The sequence below is a fragment of the Delphinus delphis genome, chromosome 17 (genome assembly GCF_949987515.2).
Source record: "Delphinus delphis chromosome 17, mDelDel1.2, whole genome shotgun sequence".
NCBI classification, from domain to species: domain Eukaryota; kingdom Metazoa; phylum Chordata; class Mammalia; order Artiodactyla; family Delphinidae; genus Delphinus; species Delphinus delphis.
The window spans coordinates 77,735,925-77,753,022 of NC_082699.1; the positions used below are offsets into that span (position 1 = coordinate 77,735,925).

General features: G+C 46.0%; 1 protein-coding gene and 1 non-coding gene across 10 annotated transcripts in view; one reads left to right on the forward strand and one right to left on the reverse strand.

Annotated features, from left to right (window-relative positions):
* Positions 1-17,098, reverse strand: part of PTK2 (protein tyrosine kinase 2) — a 252,711-nt gene that overhangs the window by 109,651 nt on the left and 125,962 nt on the right. For all 9 annotated transcript variants that reach the window (XM_059995248.1, XM_059995242.1, XM_059995249.1 and 6 more), the window contains one exon: positions 6,613-6,667. In XM_059995248.1, the coding sequence (XP_059851231.1) occupies positions 6,613-6,667 (55 nt within the window). The remainder of the gene's footprint in view (positions 1-6,612; positions 6,668-17,098) is intronic.
* LOC132413414 (U6 spliceosomal RNA) lies at positions 14,399-14,505 on the forward strand. The gene has a single exon (XR_009516713.1). It is a non-coding gene; the product is annotated as a U6 spliceosomal RNA (small nuclear RNA).

The following is a 17,098-nucleotide window of genomic DNA, read 5'->3' on the forward strand; positions in this document are numbered from 1 at the left end:
GGGGGCAGAGAGCGGGCCCTAGATAACCTAGGGCTGGTGACTTTTATTTCACAAGCTGGCTCTGCTCCTGCAGAGAAGGTGTGGGGGAGAATGGAAGCAGGAAGACCGGCGCCGGGCACGCATGGCCACCTGGGTGATGCTCGAGATGGCAGGGAAAGCGGGAAGTCGACACAACTCGAGCTTTGGGTGGAACAAGCGGGCAAACAGAAGGGGCGGGGCTCCGGGAAGATCAAGTCCCGTTAATTCTGAACGTGCCTGAGATCCGCAAGTCTCCCGAGCTGAACCACTGAGCATAAAGCTGGGTACAGACCCGAGCTCAGGAGACAGCAGGGCTGGGTCAGAACCTCACGGTCTCCAGCCGACGTGATTACAGGCATGGGGCCTGATGACTCCCACAAATACAGTGGCCGCAGGAAAGAAGTGCGGGCCAAAGCCTGCTTGGTAGGCCAACATTGGTTTTAACCAGGGCTGGGGTTCTGACAGGTGAGCCAAGTGTGGAACTACAGGCAATTGGAAGAGAATCAGTTATGGTTTTAGATCACAGGAACTAAAGTGAAGAGAAGCAAAATGGGTTCAAGGGCAAGGCTTGACTATCAGATGTCACCTACAACATGAGTGGTTGGCCTTGGACACTCTGTAAAAGAGAAGTCTGGGACGCGTGGTTTGGGGAAGAGCCGTCCAAGCTCTGGCCACGAGCCCAGAGACTGAAAAAGGCCACTCTCGCCACAGCTGAGACGGCATTTAACAGCTGTTCTGACTCCAGGCTTTGCAAACACTCTCTGCGTCTCCTCTTGAGCATTAGACCCACACATATGCACGTGCCCACCTGAGCTTTCCACCTGAAACTCCCAGACATCTGAAAGCTGGCATGCCACCAAGAGAACTTGTGACTTTCTTCCAGGCCTGGACCTCCTCATCTCAGCAAATCTCCCAGCTGCTTAGAGACAGAAACCTAGGCGGCAACCTTGACCTCTTTCGCCCACCTCTCAAAACCCACTGCACTGCCACGTCCTCAAAGTGCTTTTCCAAAAGCCATGTTCTTCTCTCTAAGCTTCCCACGCAGCAGCCCCACTCTTGCTTTGATTTCTGTGATGGTCCCCCGTGGATACAGAATTCTGGTAGAAGAGAGACTAGTGAAAAACAAGGAAATGGAAATATCTGTGATGTGAGCATTATACGTAGTTAGTTAGTTCTTTGTTAAGTGTGTAGAAATAACTCTCACGTAACAGGTAAATATGCGCACATGTAAAGATGAAACGCAACACCTTATGGTCCCTGCTGATTCTCATTCTCCTGCCGACCCCATGGCACAGTCGCTTCCAATTCCGCGTCTCCTTCCCTCACTGTGGTCCCCTGACCCCCAGCACCTGTGGAATGGGTCAACTAAACTGTGCACCTGACCATTCAACCTGCCGGAAAACTTCTGAGCAACTGGGCAAATAGGTTTGAAAATAGTAACTGTGCAGTGCTAGCAGACAGACAGCCTGAGCTACAGGTTCACGCCTCTGTGCCATCCAGCTGACTGTCAGTTTTCCGCGTGCTGCTCTGCCCGGCCCCTCCCGAGGCCTACACGTCACCCGGCTAAGACAGGAAGTCACACTCATGGGCAGCGGCCGCAGGAGCTGAAGGAGGGAGCGCGCCCATTCAGGGCTGGCTTCCTGAGGACACAGAGCCACACCCCGGCTCCCCGCCAAGCGAGAGCGGGTGCACCTGGCCGGGAGTGAGTGCCCGAGCTTTCTCGGGGTCTCTACTCCAATGTGGCCACCCAAGAGGACTGAGATTTCCGGCCTGCAGCAACCAGTGTTGGGCAGGAACTACAAAACCCTCGCTATCTGAAAGGAGCCCCAGATTCGTTTCTAAGAAGGATGCCTCAGAGAGCATCAGTTCTTTCTCCTTTCTCAGTAAGGAAAAAAATTCCACAAAATCTGACTCCTTAGAATCTCTTGATATTAATCAATACACTTCCCCGTTTATAGGGTTTCAACATCAGCTTTGTGTTTGCCCAGACTTAGGAAACAAGGCATCTATCAATCAATGCTAGTCAGTCTTAAACCAATTCATATACAGAGAGAAAGCCACTCAAAGTGAGGCAGTATGACCAGGATGAATCGTCGGACATTGCTGCTATTCAGCCTCTGAACAACAAAAATAATTGCATATTAATCAACCTAATCTTTATCAGATGCTGCTAGCAACAATGGACTCCGAGGGCTTCCTGGATGAAAAAGTTATAATGTAGTGCTAAAGAAAACATGCAAGAAAAGAGTAACAGGCTAAGAAACATTAACTGAGGAATTATCTCCCCACCTACCAAATGCTAAACATAGATACGTTAACAGTGCACGCAAAGTGTGTTTTTAACTGAGCTATAACTGACGGATAACGTTGTATTAGTTCCAGGTGTACAATATAATGACTCAGTATTTGTATATGCTGTGAAAGGACCGCCACAGCAAGTCTAGTTAACACCCATCACCTCACATAGTGACACATTTCTTTTTCTTGTGATGAGAACTTTTAAGACGTACCCTCTCAGCAACTTTCAAATATGCAAAACAGTGTTAATAACTACAGTCACCATGCTGCACATCACATCCCTGGGACTTGCTTATAACCGGAGTCTGTAGCTTTTGAGCCCTGCACCCATTTCACCCACTCCAGCCTCCAGCAACCATAACCTGTTCTCTGTATCTATGAGCTTTTTTTCTTTTCATATAAGTGAGGTCACAGTATTTGTCTCTGTCTGACTTATTTCACTGAGCACAATGTCCTCAAGGCCCATCCACATTGCTGCAAATGGCAAGATTTCCTTCTTTTTATGGCCAAGTAACATTCCATTGTGTGTGTGTGTGTGTGTGTGTGTGTGTGTGTGTGTGTGCGTGTGTACGTCTGAAGCGTGCTTTTTTTCCACCCTACTTACAGGAGCCCAGACCAGACGGCCACTTCTGTGCTGACCCCAGGCTTCATTCTCCCTGGCACACAGCAGATGCCAGGAGCTGGCGGCTGAATGACTGCTGAGCCAGGCACTTCCGTGCTAACCACAGGGATGGGAATGACTAAACTAAGTGCTCCTGATAGGACCCTAGGAAACCATTCTATTAACTTGAAGTACAGAAACTTCAAAAAACTGGTAACTATTGATCTTGCAACATTTCTAGTTCTGAAATTAGATTTCTACTGTGAATTATACTCAAATAAGTTGAAATTTGGCTATTTTATTTGCAACGTAATTTGAGATTTACAGAAGAGCTGCAAAGACAGTACGGAATTCCTGGCCTTCGCCCAGTGCCCACCTCCCCCCATCACCTGCCCCGGAAGTTAACATCTCACACGACACTGGAATATCCGTTAAAATTAAGACACCAACGTTGGTACAAGAGTACACGCTAGCTGCGGACTTTACTCAGAGCCCCTAGTTTGCCCACTGACGCCCTCTCACTGCTCCAGGACCCCACACTGCATTTACTCATGTCTCCCCATCGCCTAGCTGTCAATTTTGTAGACTACCCTCAGGTTGGGATTGACTTGTTAGTTTTGCTGGTACAGTGTTTTTAAAAATGTGCCTCTGGCACTACTGAGATCAAAGAGTCAGAAAATTTAAATATACTGTAAATTATCCTTAGTAATCGGGCACATATACCCCAATCCTGTTTTGCCATCAATCAATCATAGCTTAAGTTCCATCAAATACAAGGTAACCTTTCAACACTTCAACGTGAGCATTAACTACAAATGATCTTCTAGAAGTCTAGATATGAAGGGAAAAAGGCATATAAAACAAAATGGCCTTTGGAAAAGCAAATACTAATTGGTCTAGCCATTCCATAGGGCTAGTCCGGGACAAATAAGAAGCTGATGTGAATTTCTTGTTAGTTGAAGTTTCATTGGCAATAGTTTTGAAGAGGAGACTGTCTGAACACAACCTAATTTGTACTGTAGCTGTTACATACCTATGGGTATATGTTTATGTCAGTCATACCCACAAGAGTCTGACGGCAATCAGTTGAAAGAATTTACATAGAAGGTGGAAAATTTTTGGCATAAGGATATGAGCTACTGATTAAGCTATTTAAGAAGCCAAATATACATTATTTGTTTTACAAAAGTATACTGATTTCCTTTACATTAGAAAGCGTGTGAGAAATGAAACACTAGACGAATCTGTACCTAAGAAACAGAAGCTAGAAGTCAATTCTGTTCTCCCTGCTCGCATCAAAATCAGCAGCAACTGAACCTTTCAGAAAACACAAGTGCTATCTGTTTGGCTCGCGAAGTTTTCTCAAGCTCCCGAGGGTCAATTCCTTCCCCTCCACTACCCGTGCACACACAGGCTCGGCCACCACTGCCTCCGGGGCTGACACTGCTCACCTTGATCACCTTAATCACCTCCAAGCCTTCTTGGTTGGAGTGCTGTTGCTTTCGATCTGTCCTCCACGCTGCTGTCAGGTTTATGTTCTAAAGTCCAAAAGGTGACCATGTCCCTCCCCTGCCATGAACACCCAGGGCCCCTACGTGCTCTCATCTGAGTACTGACGTCCACACAGGCGACCACAGTGTCTGAGCTCTAGTCACAGGGCTGACCTGACTGCCAGGTGGAGCTCAAACAGCAGCAGAAGCGCATCAGGGTCGGCAGCAGGGTGAGGATGAGGAAGGCCAGTCAGGCTGGGTCCTGAGGGACAGCCTGAAAGACACCTGGAGGGGACAAGTCCTGTGCAGGAATGGGGACGTTTCTGGAGTGACAGCAGGGTCAGAGCGGGCTGCCCAGGGAAACGAGCTTCTCCAGCCTTCCGGTTCTTCTACCTTGTGAAGGAGTATCATCACCTGCGCTATTCTCATACCTCCTTCCACACGGTACCCTCTACCTGGAAAGTGCCTCCTCTAAGTCCAGTCATCTTTCAAGTGGCCCTTAAACTTATTCATTCATTTTTTCACTTAAATAAGATTTAGCGAATGTTACTGTGTGCCCGGGATCATGCCAAACACAGGGTTTAGGGCAGAGAACACAGCAGATGTTATCTTTGTCCTCGTGGATCTTAAAATATAGTGGAAGCAGGCAGACAAAATGCAAACAAGTAAATATCTAGTAATTAAAACCTGAGAAAGTAGAATTAAAAATTAAGACCCTGAGCAGGACCCTAAGGTGGAGGATGTTTCTGCAGCCCCCTAGGGAGGTCAGCAGTCTGTACGGGAGAGGACGCCGAGGCTGAGCTTTAGAAGAGCCGGCGATGGGGGACCTCCCCGGGGCCTTCTCACCTCGGCTACACTTCCACCATGGCACCTGTGACGTGGACCTGGGGTGGCTTGTTTTGAGTATGAGGATCCTTTTTAAATACAGAATAACTTCTTGGGCTCCCAAATGCCAGCAGTCATACCTCCTGTGATAACTGCTTATCTACACACAGCTCTAAGGAGACTTCGCAGTAATTCTCAGGCCACCCTGGGACTAATGTTTGAGCACTGATGGTGCTATTAATGTGACATAGCCATTTTCGTATCCTTTCCTGCTTTCTACTTTTACACTGGGTGGTGCACTTCTCTGTCCAGTGATGGGGTAAATGCCCTGAGGAACGGTGTCTTACACTTGTGAGCGTCTCCCCCGGGTCCACCCAGCAAAGGGCAGGCCGATGCACAGGGTGGGCTTCTGCGCCCACGCCAGGGCCTCACTCTCCAGGTCAAACTGAGTCCCAAGTGATTCAAGGTGATCGGGTCACAACTTTCACCAAGGCAGTCTGGCTTCCGAGCCAGTTTTTGAACCACTGTGTTCTGTCTTATCCCACTTGGGCCTCAGTGAGTGGGATGGTCTTCCACATGGCTGCTCTAGTGTGGAACATGTCCTCTGTGATAGAAAGTCAGAGCAGTAACAGCCACAGTCTATAAACTGCACTGTGACAGGTACTTGTGGTAGTAGTTTATACACATACACACACCGATCTGCTGAACAGCCACACCAACCCTACAAAATATTATTTTCTTCGTTGTGGAAATAAGAAACCAGGTCCAAAACCATGAGGCTAGGAAATGGCAGAGCTCAGCTGAGCTGGACTCTATCTTGATCCAAAGCTGCGTCCTCACACCACACTGGACCATGTTCTGGATGGGCTGGGGAACCACACCTCGGGTCCCCGGTGTCCCCTCCCCTGCAGTGGGAGCTACAGGCAGAGACAGGAACTGGTGTCCTGCAAGAGTTACTAACGGGGAGGAGTGCCCTTGGTGGAAACAAGAGCAGACAGACCTCCAGAACACACTTCTACGCGTGCACGCGCACGCATGCGCGCACACACGCTACAGCTGCCACTATGGCTCTTTGACGTGCCGCTTCTGTACTTTCGTGTGTCAAAATACCCGAGACCGCAAAGACTCACGGCGACGAGGACCGCTGTGCACGCAGCCTTCTTGGTGCTGTGCTTGGCCGGACGCGCTCACAACCAAGAGGCGAGACCACGGCTTTCTGGCAGAATGCTACGCCTTTAAACATCTGCTTGCCCTCAGCATGACCAGAGTGACTGTCAGCCTTTTATATCACGACTTTCACACGGAAAGGAGAAAACCGCATACCACGGGGGAGGGGTCCGCCTAACGCGGTCGCCTATTACGATAAAGCAGGCTAATTACCTTGACTGAGTCCAGTAAACTCCTAGGAAAAAATCGCTTCAAACCAACATCTTTTCTGAAATACAAAAAGAAGTGTATTAACAAATAACACCACCAAATCGATGAATAACATGACATTGTCGCAAGAACATAAAAGCAGTTTAAATTATTTACCCTTCCACATGTTATTCTAGAAGGAAATAAGTATAATAAAGCTCCAATGTACCCGCACAGTCATGGAACAGGTGGGACAAGTAATTTTCTAGATCTGTGCAGGAAACACCGATACAAGCTGGTTTAGGTAGAAAGTCTTTTTTTTTTAAGTCTTACTATTGCAAACCCTCTAAAATATTGCCTCTTTGTAAATTACAACAGTAAACAAACTGTTCTTCTTTGAGCATTGTTTGAAGGTTAGCCTTATAAACCTCGATTCCAACTGGGTAACGCACTGTATTTGTATAGAAAGTAGACTGGCCTGATTAGGGAAAGATCTGGGATATAGCAGGGAAGCTTAAATACCTTAGATTAATCCTAAAGGTTGACTGTTTTTAAAAATAAACTTTTTGATTAACATTAATCAATGTTTATAATCTCAGTTTCACACAGGAAACAAAACAAAAAAAGAGAAATTAAGTGAGTGGCCTAAGGTCAAAAAGCTGAATGTGTGAAAATGCTGAAAATCCCAGTCATTTTCTTTAGATCAAGCTACAAAATCAATCGTTAGTAACAAGAGCCTCAAAGCATTCCGGCCAAGAAAACCGATGGAAAGAACGGCTCACTCTCATTTTCTACTTACTTTGGGTACTAAGTGAGCCAGGCTTTTGGCCACTAGAGGGCAATCGTGCGCTAGTAAGATGAAATATAGCCTCTAGACATGAAAGATTATCAGGAGACACATGGAAAATATAAAAGGATCAAGAAGGAGAAAAGCGAAATAAAGGTACCTTTTCAGGATTACATAAAAAAATAAAATGAACATAAAGTATATTAAAAAAATAAAACAGGGATGACTTCTTCACACGTAATTGTAAGTTAGCAAGTATTACCAATGAAACCATAGAAAACATGTCAGAGTTTATATGGTTGACTCTAGATCCGAACATTTTAATCCCCTATTCCATACTCTACTAGTTAGTACCTAAACCGACGAACTCCTTGCTAAATCCTGGTCTCAGTTCTCATATTCTTTTTCACTCTGTGGTGATGATGATGACACTGTTCACTGCTCCCGTACACAGTCCTTCCTCAGCTCCTATGACACACTGTTTTCTGGATTTACTTATCAGCAAATTCATGTAACTCCTGGCTTTCCATTTATTTTTCTAACCACTTTTGTTTATAACTTCCCTTCCTTATCTTTTCAGATATGAACAGGGAAAAGTGTCCACCCAAGTTCTTCCACTTTTTGTTGCCTCCTAAAAAGACAGGAACTTTGCATTTTAAGGATTTGGGTGCTAATCACTATGGGAAGTAGCAAAATAAGCACATAAAAGATAAACCAACACCCTAGAATCTTAGAGGCATTATTCCTGAGCACTTTCTTCCCTGTCTGCCTTTGCAGGCAGCTGTTCCATAATATAAAGAACTTATTTTCACAGAGGGAGCCCTGCACTGGAACCCTGGCTTTGCCGCAGGAGGATTTGGCTATGCCTTCATGCCTGTCAACCTCAGTGACCCACGTGTAAAATAGGGATGCTAATCCCTGCTGCCAACGGCGGTGCTGAGGAGACAGTGAGAATGTGTTAAGTCCCTAGAACTCTACACGGGTAGTTCCCCTTCCCCCGGAAGCACCCGGGATGCCCCTCCTGTCTGGCGAGAGTCTGGTCTACAGGCCTGACTAGCCGTCATCATGAGCAGAGGGAGGCGTGACCTGATGGTGCCAAGAGCAGACGTGCTGTAGGGAGGAGGGGAGGACACAGGCTGGAAGGCAGGTATGAGGGAGGCTCTGCTGGGAGCCCGGAGGAGGGTGGTGGGAGGGAGGGTGGGCAGCAGAGGCTCAGGGATGCTCTGGACGCAGAGCCAGCAGCGCTGAATGAAAGGTGACAAGGGAAGGCCGAGGCACCAGGAAGAGGAAGGCCGGGGGCCCAGGCGTGCCTCCTGGGACTTCTGCTTCTGGAGAGGGGTCGAGCAGGGTGCACGAGACCTCCTGGTGGAGATCTCAAGGAGGCAGCTGGCCACGGAAGTCTTTGGATGGGGGGCAGGGAACACCAGGGCCAGGGATGCCCTCTTCCCCACGGTGAGGCCATCAGCTGCCACTACTCAACACAGCTCTGCGGCTATCAGTTGGCCAAAAAGTTCGTTCGGGTTTTTCCATAAGATATTACAGAAAACCCAAACGAACATTTTGGCCAACCCAGTATTTTTCTTAGAGTCCAATGGAAAGTAGAAAATTTATCATACTCATTTTTGTCACAAATGGAAAAATTAAAGATGGACCAAGGGGGTTGAATTTTTCTGTGCGAAAATAAAGCCTATTACTAGGTGTTACTTTTACTTCCAAGGTGAGAACAACTCCATTTAAGGAAGAAAAAGCTAAGGCCAACTAATGTTTAGCAAGTATGCAGTTTAGTTTTTCCAACTACTTTTGAGTAATAATGAGTCTGTAACACCTGCCCATACATTAGAACCCTTTAAAATGGGACACATGGCAAGTGAGAAAATAAAAATGAGGATAAAGTACACAGAATCGCTGGGAGAATTCCACACCACCACCACCCCGCTCCACACATTCTGATTCAACTTTACCAAGAAGCCCATCTACGAGGCTTGGCGGTGGAGGACACTGGGAAACAGCTCAGGTGCTGCGCTCACGGTTTTAGGGAAAGCCTCCTGAGACATCTGCATTCAGCACTCTCCAAGAAGCCTGGCAGGGCCACAGAGGCTGTCCCATTTCACACGTGGCCACCTCCCTCCAGCCTGTGTCGGGCACTGGCTTACGAGGAGCTGTCTGATGGGCAGCAGGCTAGCTCTCAGCTTTATGTGACATAAAACTCACTTGAACCCAAAGTCTGTACAGCCGTGAGGTAAGATGAACAAAACAGTAAACACTACTGATGTCGCACAAACAAAATAAAACTACTGGCCTTTATAATGAGGCAATTCTTTACTATGTAAATAATTATCAAAGGGTAGATCCTAAATACAGGTAAACTCATTTGACTAAAACTAGCTTTCATGAAACTTTTAGGACACAGCCACCCCCCAATTCCCAAACCCCAGTATCAGGCTGTCAGATTTCCCACGTGAGCCCAAAGGAACCTTCTTAACCCACACGTGCAGTTAACGAGATACTAATATTAGGTGAGAACGCACTGTCCACAAGAGTAGCCCCATGAAGGATTCACACTTAAATTAGCTAAGATTCAGTTAACAATCTAGTTCCCAGCTGCACCGGCTCCACTTCAGGTGCTCAGAGCCATGGGGGCTAAGGGCGCCCGCGCTGGCTGGGCGGACAGGACACTTCACAGCCTAGGGCCTGCAGTGGTGGCGTGGGCTTACAGCAAGAAAATCTCGGCCTCGGCTCCCTGGCCCCCGGGGCTCCTCAGAGAGGGCGGTGGGCCCGGCCACACAGCCCCACAGGGACAACCACGACTGCCCGGGACTCCGGGGGGCCCGCTCAGCAAGACCACCGCGGATCCCGCAGGAGGAAGTGGGGGCCAGACAGGAGCCTGGGCTGGGGCTGCCCATGCACGGAAGCAGATCTCCCAGTAACTCTTCCTCCGACTTTTCTCTAAGATGCAACTCACTCTGATTTGAAGCTTCAAAGAAAGCAAGCCTGTTGTACTCCCCCGCTTCCCCACACTGGGCATCACGTTAGATATGGGTGGGGGAGGGGGAGAGGGGAGTCACCGCCCTGCGGTCTCTTCCTCAGGTGAGACCCTGATGCGAGCTGTGCAAGCGCGTGACAGGCACCATGAGACAGCACCATGAGAGAGCCCAGAAAGTTACTCGTTGAGATCTGGGGTGTCTGGGGCTTAAAACTGTATTTGTGATCAATTTTAAACCAGAATTTTCTGAGTTAACGTTTAATTTACCTCTGTCCTTCTAATGAAACGTTCAGACCACTGCTGGCTGATGAGGCTGTCTTGCTCTTTCCCTTCTGTCCAACTTCGGAGCTCTGCCCCCTCCCATGACTGCGTCATCCTCCCGCTCCCCTGACCACACTCGCCGTCGATGGTCCAGGCAGCAGGCGCCGCTCCCCGCATCAGGGGGAAGAGGTGCCGCCCAGCAGTCCATACCCCGCACCAGCTCCCCGATGGATCTTTCTAGAGCGCACTCGGTCCGCCTAGCTACTCCTAGCCTGGGGGCCTTGTCCTGCGCACACATGCGTTCACGCCCAAAACCCATGACACAGCAGGCCTTGGGAGGCCTGAGGCTTGAATAGCTTTATTTACATACATTAAGCTTCTTATAAGTGAATTCTCAGGCCAAGTATAAACTTATCTCTCCTTCCGCACTACTTCTGAGAAGATACAGACCTTGTCTGTTGGCTTTAACTAATTAATACTTTGTGGACATAACTCTTATAAATTTAAAGCCCCAGCAAAAAAGGCAACCAAAAACGACTTTAAAATAAAACTATAATGCACGTTTTCATACAGTATCCCTAACTTATCCTCGCCCCAAATCTCTCAAGAATTGAGTATCATTAAGAATATCACTGAGGTCCTTTAACCTCTCAAATGATACCTTAAGCCTCTTAAAAACTGATAAAACTTAAAATTCTCTAACTTCAATGGAAATTGCTGTTTGCTTCTTAATGATCCTCTCTCTCCTTCAACCTGAGTAATGAGAAGTCATCTTTTGGCCAGGTACACCAGGTGATGCTGCCTTCCTCTCCTGGAGCCAGGTGTGGCCATGTGACACTGTTTCAGCCAATGTCCCTCTCAGGGAAAGCACTACCTGCACATATGTGTCCTTAAAGGGGGCTGGGAGAGAGAGAAAAGGTCCATCTCCTCCTCCTTGTGACAGGCAAGGTCAACCAGCCATCCTAGGCTACCAGGTGGCAGCTACGGATGATGGTGGCAAGATTCAAGGGGCCTAGTGCCCTGGTGATGAGAAGCACTGACTGCCTAGCACTTGTTTTATGTGAAAGAGAAAGTACCTTCTTAGTTAAGCCACTGTCAATCAATTCATGCCAAATCTGTGAGCATCCCCTTCACTGATAAATTATCACAGGCAGCTAAAAAAAGCACTAGATTATTACTGACAATAAAGACAATTTTTAAAAATGAATGAAAACAATGCACAATTAGAATTAACCTCAGCTAATTTTATATCACAAATTTATTCACTGAGGAAGTACCGATGGAATACCTAATAAACATCAGACACTTTGCTAAGTGCTGGAAATACCAGGAGGTCCCTACATCAATACAGCTTACTCTAGTAGAGAAGAGAGACAGTTACACAAACAACTACAGCAAAATACATTAAATGCAAAGATGATTAAAAATGAATTTCTAAAAAAAGCAAACCACTTAATAAGGAAATGAGCAGAACTGAAAAGATATGTGATTCATTTAAAATAATTTCACAGTATAATTCTGTACGTTGAAGAAGAATCATTGGTACATAAGTTTCTTCCTTCTACAGTATCACAATAGGAACCATAATTTTAACACTGTGTTATTAGCTTATTTTGGTTCCATTTGTCATTGTCAGCAATGCAGTTTTTAAGCTTGATAACAAAACATTTTTCTTAACACAGCTCATCTGACTCCTGTCTCTGATTTACAGGAGGCGTAAATAAAAGAGCCACCCGAGTACACTCCAGAGTGCGCCCTGCAGGGTAAGACCCCGGGAGGCCACATTCTGGGCCTGCGGCTGGGCCTGCGGCTGGATATTCACGGCCAGTACTTCCCCTCTGCCTACAGAAGAGGCACCTTGGTCCTACCAGGGTTGGAAAGACATAGAGAAAAGAGACCAATTAACTCTTTAGTTGGTTTAAAGAAAAAATGCAAACGTTTTTAGATAGTGCTTTTCCCACCCTCCGAAGTTGGGCCTGATTATTTATTGCATAATTGAAAACAGTTATTTTGAAATGTGGTAAAGCTGAAGGAGTTTTCTTTAGTACATTATAAATTACAGAGACTGTCCATACATTTTCTGGCAAAACTAAGCAACTATATGGACTATTTCACAGTTTTTCTCCTTACTGGCAAGAAAAACCAGAACCCCAAAATAAACTAACAAGAAACATTCTGCATTGATGTATAATTCTTTTCCATACTGAGAAAATATTTACACTTCTAAGTGGCTCTAGGCTACTAGCAGAAACCAGTAGGAAAGGGCAATGCTGACCCCCCGGAGGCCCTGGCTGCCGGTCCCCGGGCAGGACAGCCTCAGTGTGCTTGGAGAACCACTTCCCAGCCATACCTCGTCCACAGCCCTGGGTGGGCCTTTTCAACAGCTGCGGTGGAAGACAGAACCCAGGGAACAGTACTGAGAAAATATCACGATTCAACTAGAATTGCGAAGGAGTAAAGAATCTTCACCTTCCAAGAACAAGGTGAAATAAAGAAAACTACAAGATGACAGGAGCAGAATTTTACCACCGAAGACACATATCAAAGAATTTCTAAACAATATACTTTAAGAAAAAGGGAACTGCTATCAGAAGACAGGCTGAGCTACAACAATGAATGTTTAACCAACACAGTAATAAACAAGTAGGTCTGTAGGACCCCACCCTATACACCCAAAGTGCTGGAGGTGAAGAGGGCTGACCCAATGCCGCCCGCAGGTGGGGATGCTGGACCTGGACTGAGCTGGGACCTGAGGGAGGGTGAGTTGTGCCATTCACTCCCTGGCTCTTGTCAGATGCCCACTCCGGAGGCCCACTCATCAGTCTTGGGCCACCAGGCTTTGATTCAAGCCACTCGGGAGCTTCAGGAAGTCAGAGGAACAGCAGATTGAGACAGCCCAGAAACCCCAGAGTCACTGTCAGATACAGAGCACAAAACAGCTGGCATGAAAAGCTTGACGAAATAAACGGCACAATCACATACGTGAGCAACAGAGATTACCAGGAATGGAGAGCGTATTACACAACACAGGAAACTGAATTTCTGGAAGTGAAAATTATAAGTGGTGAAGTGAAAAACCAAATGGACAGGGTATGCCAAGAAGACACTACTTAAAAGGGAATTAAGGATTTAGAAGAAAAATCTAAAGAAATCACACACACACTGCCACAAGAAATAGAGATGAAAGATGTTAAGAGATATAAAGGCTGAAAAAACATGCAGTTGACAATTAAAGAGATAATGGCATATATTTTCCAGGTGAAAAACATGAATCCACAGAATCAGGAAAGTACATCTTGTTCCAAGTTGGGCTTATAAAAAAGAAACCCAAGTCTAAGACATGGTGAAACTAGAGAAGACCAAAAACAGGAGATTCTTCAACTTTTTGTATGTTTATAGTTTCTTTCTAATAAATGACTGGAGAAAAATGATCTTCCACTAGTCCACAGAGAAAGTCTCAACAAAAGTCAAAGAAGCTCTTATCACAGAGACCATACTCCCTGATCATAATGCAATTAAGCTAGAAGTTAATTTTCAAAAGAAAGTCAGGGCTTCCCTAGTGGTGCAGTGGTTAAGAATCCGCTTGCCAATGCAGGTGACTTGGGTTTGAGTCCTGGTCCAGGAAAATCCCACATGCTGCAGAGCAACTAAGCCCGTGAGCCCCAACTACTGAGCCTGCACTCTAAAGCCCGCAAGCCACAACTACTGAGCCCGCGTGCTGCAACTACTAAAGCCTAGGCACCTAGAGCCCGTGCTCTGCAACAAGAAAAGCCACTGCAGTGCTCACTTCGGCAGCACATATACTAAAATTGGAAAGATACAGAGAAGACTAGCGTGGCCCCTGCACAAGGATGACACGCAAATTCGTGAAGCATTCCATATTTTTAAGCAGCCGCATAGCACAGGGAGATCAGCTCAGTGCTTTGTGACCACCTAGAGGGGTGGGATAGGGAGGGTGGGAGGGAGAGTCAAGAGGGAGGAGATATGGGGAAATATATATATGTATAGCTGATTCACTCTGTTATAAAGCAGAAACTAACACAGCATTGTAAAGCAATTATACTCCAATAAAGATGTTAAAAAAAAAAAAAGCCACCTCAATGAGAAGCCTGCACACTGCAACAGAGACTAGCCCCGGCTCACCGCAACTAGAGAAAGCCTGTGCACAGCAACAAAGGCCAAACGCACCCAAAAATAAATAAAAATTTTAAATAAATAAATAAATAAAAGACAAATTGGGAGAGAATATATACAACAAATATTACGAACCATGGGTTAGTATGACAAAGATCTCAATGAGAAAAAAACATAAACATAATAGAAAACAGAAGAAAAGTACAATTTACAAAAGGAATATAAAACAGCCCCCAAATGGGAAGGTGTTTCAACTCTCTCCTCTGGATAATGATCCCAATGATAATTACGGGCAACATTTATGCAGTGCTGGGCACTATATTGAGCTCTTGACATGATTCTCTCTCTTAACTCCCCACATCAACCCAATATGTAGGTAGGTATCACCATGGTCCCTACTTTACAGATTTGGAAACAGAAACCCAGGGCTTTACTGATCCAGGACAGTAAGTGGAAGAGTCAGCCAACAGGGGAGCAACCTGCTGCAAGAGCCCCCTCCATCGCCCCACTTCTCACACTGAGATGGGGTAGTGAGTTCACACAACTCACGCCATTATGAAGGACCCCAAACCAGCACAGTAACAGCGGGAACTGGAAGTCTCTCATCCTGCCCCTTCTTTTCCTTAACCATCATGTTTACTTAATTTAAATATCTTACATATAGAATAACTACTACACAACGGCCATTTGTGGAATAACAGAGAGTTCCGGTTTTCATCAGTATCCTCTAAGGAGGCCTCTATTTGACAAAATCACGCTGTACTGCTTTGTTCTGGCTGCAGGTGGCAACAGTCACTGGCCCTAATTCATGTCTGGTGATTCCCACACTTTCCATGCCACTGACCCCACAGACACGCTGAAGTTCTGGAGGCACTGATTAATACTCCAGTGGGCCCTCTTCCACATATCTGTTCTCCTGCCGCCTCGATTTCTGTAATTTTTAGAAATAAGCCAAATTCACACCAACTTTAATGCAATTTTTGACTCTGATATCAAACACATCTTGAACTTAACGCTCCTCTCTCCAAATATAGCTCCAAATCCATCTCGATGGATACCTGCTTCTTCATTTTCTTTCTTTTTACAGACTTTTCTTGTTGCCAAAAACATCCAAATGTATTATCCACGGAGATTTCCCCCAGGTACCTGTTCTCTTCATTCCCATGACACCTCTGGCTCTCACCCAGCTGCCATGGCTCAGTTACCCTTCCCGTTCCGACGTGGGCCTCTCACAAAGACAGGCTGGGACACAGTCCACATCACAGTGGCCCTGAGGACAACTCTCTGACAGCCGGGCACGCTACAATGCAAGCCACTGACCTGGCCCTCCTTCTCCAACTTCGCACAATGATTCACCTTTTTAGATCATCTCTAAGTGCCTGCTGGCTTTTTCCTCTCCAATTCTCTTGTTCTTTTTTTTTTTTTTTTAAGAAATGGAAAATTTTATTCGAGCCAAATTGGAGGATTATAACCCGGGAAGAGCATCTCAGAAAGCTTTGAGAACTGTTCCCAAGATAAACTTTTTATTTTAGAATAGTTTTAGGTTTACAGAAAAGTTGCAAAGATAGTACAGTTCCTTGAATAGCCCACACCTGGCTTTCCCTTGCATTACTATGGCACCTCTGCCGTAACTAATCAATCGGTTCTGATACATCATTACTAACAGGCCCTACACTTTCAGATCTCATCAGTGTTTTCCCTAATGTCACTTTTCTGTTTCACAGGATCCAATTTAATCGTCACATCTCCTTAGGTTCCTCTTGGCTTGTGTCAGTTTCTCAGACTTGCCTTATTTTTAAAGATCTTGACGGTTTTGAGTAGTACTGGTTTGGTAATTTGTAAAACGTCCCTCAAATGAGAATTACCTGTTTTTCGCAAGTCTGGATTGGGTTTTTAGGTTTTGGGGAAGCAGACCACAGAGATGAAGTGTCATTCTCAACAGATCACACCAAGGACACACATGCCATCAACAGAACTGTTGGTTTTGATGCTGACCGTGACCACCTGGCTGAGGTAGCGCCTGTCAGATGGCTCCACTGTCAGGTTACTCACACACCCTTCCACACTCTATTCTTTAGACACACGTCACTAAGCGGAGCCCACAGTATAGAGTGGGATTTTATGATCCGCCTCCTCAGGCTGTGTCCATATAAATTACTTAGAATTCTTCTATGTGGGAGATTTATCACTTCTCTATATATTTATCTATTCAATTATTTATATTCATATAGGCCCATGGGTATTTATTTCATACTCTGGGCTATAACCCAAAACTAAGTCATTCATTGTTGCCCAAATGCCCTACCTTTGGTCACTGGGACTCCAATTTGATGCTCCGACACAGC